Raw genomic sequence first — 10,769 nt, forward strand, 5'->3', positions numbered from 1 at the left:
ATATTTTCCATTTGGCCAATTATTTTAACTGCTTGAAACACGCCGGCATAACATTCCTCTAAAACGAGTTCCCGCCCCCTCTCCGAAGATTTACAATACCATACATGATGCAAACGACAGTATATTCATTACGCCGCGGTGGGAGGATAGTGAGACTGTGCTTTTGAAATTGTGACTGTGACTGCTTTTGAAATTGTGACTGTTACTGTGATTTTTGGACTATGACTGCTTTGAAAATAAGACTGTGAATGCTTTTGAAAAAGCGAAGATTTGCACTGGTAATCAATTGATAAGCAGTAACTAGGGGCAAACATAGGAAAAAGTTTTAGTACTGAAGGAATGTTTATTGGAGAATCATAACTGTATTTTAACAATTCTCGTCATGTGATTTCACTTTAGAGGTGAAAACAAGATGCTTGGTTACATAACTAAAGGGAATTTTATGATCAACGTAGAATCTGTAGTAGAATTCTTTTTATTATCTTAGATCTGTGCGGAAATTTTGAACAAGGTAAGATTCTTTATGTGTCCTCCGCTACCCCTGAACACTTCCTTTAATTTATAACGAAATCCGTTATATTGATTCCATTCTTCAAAAAACGAAACATGCAGAGTACTTTTCATTAATGTACATTCTCCCCCCGCTATCATGAGTAATGATGACAAACAATGATTTTTATCTTAAGATACGTAAATGAAGAAAGCAGTTCTGAATAATGGTTTTTAAAATTTCTATATAAATAAATATTGTTACTCTGAAAAGGAAATAGCTGATTTTGTTTTTTTAAACTTTTTTCTACGCATTCAGAGCGTGCATGGTCATTTACATGACCATGTTGCTAATGTGTCTGGCATTTATTCTACCTTTCAAAGTAGAATGAATTAGACCAATCCGCTAATATTTTATGTGGTCATACATTGCCTACTTATTTTAGTGGCTCTAGCGGCACCAAATATTGTAAATAGCTCATTCTTTAATATTTTACAATTGTTGGTAGAACACTTTAGAACAGTTCTGTACTTCCGAAAATCTGTCTGTCGGAACTCTTTTTATAGTAATGCTGTCAGCTAGAGAATAGGAGTATACAAATCTAAATAAACATTTCAAAACCAATCTCAAAGTCTTTAAGCATATGAAAGAACGGGAGAAGGAAAGCAAGATCATGAAACTCCAAGCAAAAATCATTTTAAGGGAACTTATTCGCCTGGAAACAGCATTCATGACAATAATACGGGATGATGGTTTTTGAAATATTAAACAAAATAAGCTAAGAAATACAATGATAAAAATGTAAATGTAAAGACGGTTGTAGGCTTTATAGTTCTGTCTTAGCTTTTGTAAATGAAACAAAAAAAATCTATTTAACTTTTACTAAAATACTAGTGAAATTAAATTAAAAACTCTTTTACCAGATAACCTATTCACTTTTCTTGTCGTTCAGTTTAGTTTATTATGGCAAAGCTCGCTAGGGCTATCTGCCTGATATGAGGGATGCCTTCGTGGTGAAACTGGTCAATATACAGTTACACGTTGCGGAAAACTACGAAACGCCCATGCCGCCAGCCCTTTCGCCTGAATTACCCAGGTGGGGAATTACCAGTATTCAGCTATTTTACCGCTCAGCCGCTAGAGAGCCCGTTTTTGCTACTGAATACGACTGATCTTGTAGTACAGAGAGAATCAACTCTGTGCGGTGCCTTGCGTCTTGGGTAGAATCGGACCCTGTGGAATCAAGAGTATTTTGCAACAAACTTTGAATCAAAAATCTTATCACCTGCTTTACACCCCTCTGCCATGGACCTTCGGAATCATACAACTTACCAAGTAGCCAGTCTAGTTACTAATCACTTTTCAATATTCACAGATGGGTCCAGTATGGATAGATGGACGGGCAGTGGATTGTGCATTTTAAGAACAATAATACTCAACGCCAATGGCGAAGATGACGACTGAATAAAAATAATTCTGTGTTTCAGGCGGAATTACTCGCAATTTTAAAAGCAATTAATCTTACACATCGTCTTCAGAGTCCTGTGTTTATCTACAGTGATTCTCTCTCTGGCCTTAAAGCAATTGCAGGATTTAGAAGCAGAAGCCCAATGGTGGCATAACGTACACAAAATGTTTCTTAATCTTGACTCCACAACTCGACCAATACTTTGCTGGGTGCCTGCACATACAAGCATTTTTGGAAATGAACTTGCTGATGCTACGGCTAAAGAGGCGGCAATGGGTACGAATCTGCCTGAATTCTCTACCGGGCTCATATCTCAAGAAATTAACTAGTATGCAGCTTTCTCAACAGTGGCAACTCAGGTGGAATACTGCTAACACAGGTAGAAGAACGCATAAATTTGTGTCAAAGGTCTCAACCAACTTCCTTTCCAGCTCCTCGGCACTCACAACATTTTTAACAGGGCATGGACCAAAGTTATCTCTTCAGATTTGGCCTTTTTAACAATGAGCAATGCAAGTGTGGAGCAACAGGAAGTTCTGATCATTATATTTTCAACTGCCTCTTGACGTAAGCTTTCCATTTAAACAGACCAGCGGACACGTTCTGGAAGGAATGGACCAACAATTTAGTAAGACAACCAATAGCATTAAAAAAGTTGACCAAAATTATACAGTGGTGTTTCGAAAATGTTTCATTTCTTAGAATTCCACAATTTTAAGAACTAAGATTTTCTCAGATAAATTTCTTATGACTAAATAAAATCTTAAACTGACCAGATCTACTCAACTTTTCCATATTGACATCTACTTATCCCATGAAATGCATTTCTTTTGAGAAACTCTTTGAACTCTGGGGGATAGACATGCCAAAGCGTAACCATATGCACAGTGTATCTATTTATAGGCAAGAACCTGTTTGCTTTCAAACCTTTGAATATCATTACAATCATATGTGAACTGATACGGCTCAAAACCTTATACCTCGCAAGGTTGCTTAATAAATGTTGGCAAAATTGTCACCCCTATAAGTGCATCCCCCTCTCCAACTTTTATTTATTTCTTCATAGTGTTAGTTTTATGCTATATTTCACATATGCCTTTCTAATGTTGCCACACATTGATGAAAATGACATTATTATTTGTGGCACAATACAAAGTTCTCTCGTAAATTACTGCAAGAAACTATGTTCCTACAGAAACTCTTGCATATTCATATAATAGCGAACTTCATATGTCACAGTGTTCTACTTACAGAACTTATCTATGTTAACTGTATAATCCATGTTATTATGTATGTTATAACAACATTCGATTCTTAAGGTTGCAGGCTATTATGCTGATAAGTATTGTTTTTCATTCTTGGTGTGCCAATAGTAGAAATCGACTTTTATTTACTGAAAATATGACTGTGTATTATCTATGCAACTGCCTACTTAACTGCGAATTATATGCGTCACCGTTTTATCTATGTAATTACATACTTCCACATTTACGTCTGAAATACTCTGTATTATATTACTCGTATATAAATTGTAGGGTTCTTTTGTTTTCTGTGACCGACAGTGTTAACTATTTTTCATAATACCTATGTAACTGTGCATCACCTTCCCCTCTTTTTTGGTAACTTATTGAACTGCGCAACATAGTAATAGAGTATAAAGATTTCTATAACAGCATTTCTTATATGTAATAGTACAAATTATGTAACTGTGAGAATTCGCAATCTAAGTATCAAATATACGGTATATCATTGGTTTGTAATTGAATTCATAATGTTGTTAAATATATAATGCCGAAAGTTGGAGTAGTAACTGTATTTAGCTTGCTTTTGTACAAGTAAATTTCTAATCACAAGATTTTGTAGCCTTAATTTTGCACTAGATCAAGATCATTATTACTTTGTTTCTTCTTCACAACTGTTTATTTTCCTATTGTATTAAGCTTATAGTATCTGAATGTTTTTTTAGTTGCTTCAAGTAAAAATGACAATGTAATTATTTTTGGATTGTGACTCTGTAACTTGATTATGTTAAATTAATGCCTGTCTGATCTGCCCTGGCCAAATGAGGCTATGACTGAGCTGGTAGTCGACTTTCACTGATCAGGCACTATTCCGCTTGGTAATCTTTTAGATAATCTTAGGTCAGAAGTCTGCTCAATGGTGCTATATACTATATATACGGAATACGACTCAAGAATCCGAATGAACTTTAATGAGGAGATAAAGCACTTTGTTCAAGTAAAAGTAACACGTAAGCACTTTTATTGATTATGCATTATGTAAAGGGATGTAATTAATCATCCCTTAATATTATGCATAATTAATGAATCCCACTCATGGATATAATTATACATTGTTCCGAATGTTTTCAATATCTACTTCGATAAAGTAAATGTCAGTATTAACTTTAGTTGCTCGTTAGATCTAATAATTGTGTTGGAAGTGAAAGTTTTTTTTATAGTTGTTTTGTACTAGAAGTGAAAGTCTTGTTTAGGCTTCGACATTCATGAATAGTTGGTCAATATACTGACAATTTAGAATCCGATAGCTAAGGATCAAGTTTTTACTTTATTACCATCTTTAAACGTTAATGGATATGCAGAAGTATCAGTTATCAAGTTTTCATAAGTTCTTAAATATCAAATATATTACCATAATATGCAAAAATAAATTCATTTGAGTGTATTTATAGTCCGAACCTTTTTAGCGTTTTAATAAACTGTAAATGGCAAAATCTATTCCTTCTAAATTGCAATAATTGTTACTTGTAAAAAATTAGTACATAATTAAATATTAGAAATGTCAGTATTTCCCGCAGTCATAACTTAAATATAGTTAGATGAAAACATCCTACCAAATTAAAGAGTAACTTTTCAGTTACAGTAGTTTACCTACACTATACTTGACATCGAAATAAGGAGCTTTCCCATCGATTGTATATCTTGTGCATATGTCACCTGATGCGTAAGCATATTAAGAATTAAATGTTATTTGCAGCAATATGTTTTACATTGAACTGCTCTCTAAATTATAACATATTATGTGCATACATATATGAGTACTGGATACGTAATGAGTTTTGAGAAAGAATTGTTATTAATTCATCAAGTTTCATATTAATTGTAATAAATATATAAACTTACCACATGCAATGCACTGAAATAGAAGCATATAATTTGCAGCTCCGAGGCAACAGCATAAAAGTAACACACCAAAACTATGAAATGAAATAGTCATCATCTGTTATGAAGAATTATCTTTTCTGAGAGGAAACGTACGTGGTTGCCGAGTATAAGACATTCTCAAAATTATGTCGAAACCTTGATTAAAAACTTGTACCTCAGAATGCGTGTTGTTTTGACATGTATATATCATTAAAGCATGCTTTTCTGTTAGGAAACAAAAATCGTAAAAAAAAAAATCAGACTAAAGGAAAAATGATGTTCTTATGAAAGAGGAGTTGAATAAATGCATTACTTAGAACTACATTTTCCTTTTTCTTTTAGTTGAAACTACATTTTTGAGGTTTAAATTTCTTATTCTGGAAAAAAAAAATATATATATATATATATATATATATATATATATTTATAGATATTTATATAAAAACTATTAACATATTCTCGCTAAATAATTAAAGAATACATATTTTATTTATTAAGGAAATTCAATTACTTAAACTTAATTTAATTAAATTTAAGATGCATAATTATAATATAAAAATGCACTTTAAAAATAATACTTTCATTTCTCAGCTATTAATTAACAATAGTATTAAACAATTTTAAGTATTTATGTTATTAATTGTCTACTATTAACAAGTAATTAATCTATAGAGTTTTAATTTTATATCCCCCTTTCTTTTCCATTTTTACCGTTAAAAATATTTGCACAATAAGTTGTAATTTAGGAAGGTAATATTAATACACTATTAGGCCAAAAGTATCCTGACAACCCAGTAGTATTTGCTCGGTGAGTCCTGAGGCATGTATTAATATTATGTTGGTCTTCGATTTGCATCGATGATAAGCCTGCACACGTCTGGGGGAGACTTCCCACCAGGTCGCCATAGGAACTGACTTCCAGGCGTCCATCACAAATGGAGCTAGTATTGGCAGTGAGGATGGTCGAGGTTTAGCTGGCTAACTAATCTGCGTTCTAATTCATCCCAAAACTGTTCTGTGGTATTTAGATCGGGGTTGTGAAAAGGCCACTCCATTTTTTGAACACCCATTTCGTCAAACCGTGCCTGCGCAAGTCTCGATGTGTGAAGGGAGCAGTTATCCGGCTGGAAGAGAAATGGGTTCTCTCCGAATTATCAGCATAGAGTTAGGAGAGCAACATTGCCCAGAATGTACACATGCGTCTGAGAGTTCATGTTTTCCATCCACAGAAGCTAAGAGACCGAGGACAAACAGTGAAAAATACTTCAACATCGTGATGTTGCCACCGCCAAACGTTACAGTCGTACAACGCAGTTACTTAAGAGGGCATCCGCCGTACTCAAACGTGTCCATCAGACTGCCAGATTGTAAAGAGAGACCACTGCAATCGACGCTTCGCATTCTGGGGAGTGATGTTCAGCTTATGAGCGGCTGCGCGACCATGGAATCCCAGTTTAACTCTCCACGAACAGTCCTGCTGCTAACACTAACGTCAGATGAGCTTCGGAACTCCTGAGTAGCTTTAACCAACGAGGGCATGCGATTTTGTTTCACTACCCTTTTCATAGTTCTACGGCTGAGTTCACTAATTGTTTTCGATCTGCCTCTTCGATTATCTGCAGTTTCGCTGCCTCGACGTTTCCACTTCACAATTACATCACCCATAGTGTATTTTGGCTTCTATAGAATGTCAGCAATTTCACGAATTGATTTCACACAAAGGTGGCATCCTAATATACTGCCACGATCATAATCATTAAGTTCGTTTGACTTACTTACTGTCTCACAAGCACATAAATATAACCTGGCAAACCACTACCAACACTTCGTTCAGTTCCTCATCGAATTTCATCACCTGCCAGGAGCCACTTCTTTAGTGTTGTATCCAGGTATTTTTGGCCAGATAGTGTATGACTTGTATTCACAATAAAGAAAGATAAGTTTTCTGATTTTTGCTGAACGAATTTTTGCTTTAAACTATACCTTAAATGTTAATTGTCTTAAACAGTAATTAGATCATAAATTTTGGTCTTAAGAACGAAATTTAATTCTTAAAATATTATATATAAATAGAACGTAGCAAATTTTCTAATAAGAAGATATAGGTTAAAGACAACTGAATAACTAAGTTTGAAAAGAAAAGGGAAATACAAAATTAAACAAACTTTACATAATGTTAAATAATAGTTGATAATTGTTTGCTCTTTATCAGAAAGCAACCGAAAGAATTATGAAAAGAGTCACGATTCTGAATTATATCTGGATGAACTGCAAAAATAATTAAACGGTTCCTTAAATTTAAAATAATTAAATCAAAATATATTAAGACAGGATTTAAATATTTTTAAGGAATTTAAAATTTTTTAAATTATATATTAATAAAACCTACTCTCACTTGAATTCAGGCATCAAGATATAATTTACTTGACGTAACTCGAATGAAATTACCTAAAAAATTCATAGATTAAAAGTCATTTAAAAAAAAAGAAGAAGAAAGGTTTTAAATTTTAAAATTAGTATCTTGGAAAACGAAGTGATAGAATGCACAAGTTATTAAGAAAGACATTTGGAGAAATCATAATCGTAGAAATCGCAAAATTGTCTAATTTTTTAAGTGTAGGAATCCCAAAATATTTAAACGAGAAAGGTCAAAGTCAACTTAAAATGCTAAGTTGAATTTAAAATTGACGAAAATTTTATGAAAGTAAAAATTAAAAGTAAAATTCCTTTTACAACAGTATTAAAGTAAAAATATTAATAACCAGTAACGTAATGCCTTAACAATATTCTCCGAGGAAAAGTCTATAAGGTATTTCTCTCGCGTTCTTGGCATGCCTTCGTGGTCTGGTGGTATGCACGCTGGGCGCGTATTCCAGAGATCCGTGGTTCGATTCCCGGCGAAGGCGTTGCTCATTTTTCATTTCCTCTGCTTTCAAAATAAATCCTAATGTCTCTACAGTGGCGATCAAACTAAAAGGATGTTGGATGATAATTCTCCACACACGGGATTTCGCGATTGTATCCCCTAAAAACCCCAGTCTCCCTTGTAAAAAGGGAGAGTATATAAGGTATTTCTCCCGCCTTCTTGGCATGCCTTCGTGGTGTGGTGGTCAGCACGCTGGGCATATAGATCTGGAGATATATGTTTCATCTTGAAAGAACTGGGCTACATCACTTGCGATTTAACCTTATGCGGATCCAAGATTTTTCTCCCTCCTGTTCATTACGATGACTTATCGTCCCGCAATCAAGCTGTGGTCAACCAGACTACAAATAACCGACACGGCCTGCAATTGACCGAGGGTCGTCTTTCCTACGAGCATCTTCCTACGATCCTGAAAATGCTGACCGAAAATGTGGAGGCGATCTACGTCAATGGATACGATAAAACCGAATTTTTCAGCAAGCTCTGCCAGCGATCCGTTTACGAGTTTTACATTCCAGGGAAAACCGAGTTGCGGAACAAGTCGAAATGCACGCGACACCAATATTTCCAAAAGATGATTCATTGTGCCGAGAACAAGGTGAGAAATTTTCGATACCATTTGATGGAGGGTAGTTACGTTTTCCGGAAATTACATTGTAACCCCTCCGAGAGCAAAGCCGTCGAAGACGAAGAGGAGGCGGAAGAATCTCCCCAGGAGAACTCGTGCGACGATGATGATGAGGAGGAGGATGAACTTTCTAATAATAATAAATGTTTAAGTTGGGATGCTATTTAGAGACCCAAGAATATTGGTCTCAACCCTTATCTCACCTAGACCTGAAAGAGGATCCTCAAGTGTACCCTTTGTGGTCCTCTTCTAAAATTTGATCTTGGAGAGATCCCTTGAATGTTCATGAATGGAATGGTATGTAAATCCCTAGAGAAAAAAATAAAAAAAAAGTTCCTTTTTTTTAATGTGTTGATTTCTTTCCAATCCCATTTCTTTTCCATAACTCCACCCCAATCGACGAGAAGAAAAAGAATCTTCCAAGTTACACAAGACGAATCTTCCAAGATACACAAGACGTAGAAAGATTTCACAACGATTTATGAATCACACTTTCCCACATGATATATGTATAGAGAGAAAAAGACCCTCTGTTCTCTAGCCAATACGTCAAGACTTCCCTAAACTAAGAGAGATCATGAGTACCGAGGAAACCTTAGCAGAGCAAGTGGAAAGACTTTCAAAGAGATTAGAAGAGTTAAGACGGGATAGATTTACAGTTCCAGCGACTAAAGAGGAAACTATCATCGATTTCAACAAACCGCTGTACTTTCATCCCCTACCCCAAAGAACGAGACGAGTGGACTCGCCGTTGAAAAGTTCCAATGAGAAACAAAAACGTCACTTATTTAAATAGCCAATTTCAACACATGAATATTTCATAAGTATTTTTTGTTTTTTTTTTCGTAAAGCGTAGGGAAAGCGGATCAGTAGTTTTTCCCTTTCCATCGTCGAAAACGATTGGGAGGAAAAATCTTTCTCAGCTCTCTCAGAAAAATTTTCCAGCCTTAAAAAAAAAAAAAAAAAAAAAAAAAAAACCTTTTGTTAATTTTTATCATGTCTTAGACATGATAAAAATTAACTCTACCCCCCTTTTGTCTGGGAATGTTGTCTCACACTTTCTAAAAATAGACCATCACTCCTCCTTTCCTAAAGAATAGAATTCCAAGAATGGGATCTGGTCTATTTTTAGAAACGGTGAAACCCCATTCCCAGACAAAAGGCGGGTAGAGTTAATTTTTATCATGTCTAAAGTTCAGGGTCCATCCATCTTCTTATGTGAAACGGTGACCCTGACGAGATCGAGATAAACAAGTCCTGTGAGTTGTTTTGTAATCTTGACGCGATCCAAGAAAGACTTTATTTTTTTTAAATAAGCGGGGAGGGGGAGAGAAAATGTTCTCACGACCCTCAGATATCTTTTCATAAAAATATTTTTTATCAAAGTGTTTCTTTCATCCCGATCCTTTTAAGAAAGAGGTTGGAATGACCCTGACATTTAGATGGAGTCGCGATCCGACAGATGTCGCGCGAGTATAAAAGTGTGTGTCCTCCGCGAGATTTCTTCAGAGAAAAGAAGACGTGAACTGAGCTGGTAAGTCTCTTTGGTCCTATGAATATGGTTATCTATAAAATCGATTTGATTCTTTGTTTCTTTTTTTAATAATCATAATAATAATAACTTCATTTAAAAAGAACTCTCTTCTTAACCCTTTGAAAAGAAAATGTCTCTTTCAAGACGATGACTAAAATATTTTATTGTTTTTTTTCCTTTCTAGATCTTTCCTCTTATACATATATACCTTTTCGATTCTTTTTTTTCCTGTTTGTGGGAGATATCACCGTATTCATCGCCATGGCGTGTTCAGAAAACTTTATCGTGCTCGATCTAGAGGGTTTCCAGTCCTACAACCACAAGAAGGGTGAATTTAACTACGTTTTAAAAGAATTGGGCTATGCGACAAAAGATTTTTTGACCGTGGGATCGTTGACGTTTGCTCCTCCACAACCCTTCCACCAACTGAGTGACAAAAACCAAAAGACGAATGCCTGGCTGACGAGAAACCGGCACGGGCTTCGTTGGAACGAGGGCCATATTCCCTACAACCATTTAGGACGCATTCTCCAATAGCTCACTCACAGCTTCTCCACGA

At 35.2% G+C, this 10,769-nt stretch overlaps 1 protein-coding gene across 1 annotated transcript in view; it reads right to left on the bottom strand.

Annotated features, from left to right (window-relative positions):
• Positions 1-5,211, bottom strand: part of LOC118199163 (uncharacterized) — a 35,403-nt gene extending 30,192 nt beyond the window's left edge. Inside the window, exon 1 of the mRNA XM_035370967.2 lies at positions 5,102-5,211. Within this exon, the coding sequence (XP_035226858.2) occupies positions 5,102-5,198 (97 nt within the window). The 5' untranslated portion in view covers positions 5,199-5,211. The remainder of the gene's footprint in view (positions 1-5,101) is intronic.
• Between the last annotated feature and the right edge of the window lie 5,558 nt (positions 5,212-10,769).

This window comes from Stegodyphus dumicola, chromosome 5 (genome assembly GCF_044657685.1).
Source record: "Stegodyphus dumicola isolate Sdum_Otavi_A_Nest chromosome 5, ASM4465768v1".
Classification (NCBI taxonomy): Eukaryota; Metazoa; Arthropoda; class Arachnida; order Araneae; family Eresidae; genus Stegodyphus; species Stegodyphus dumicola.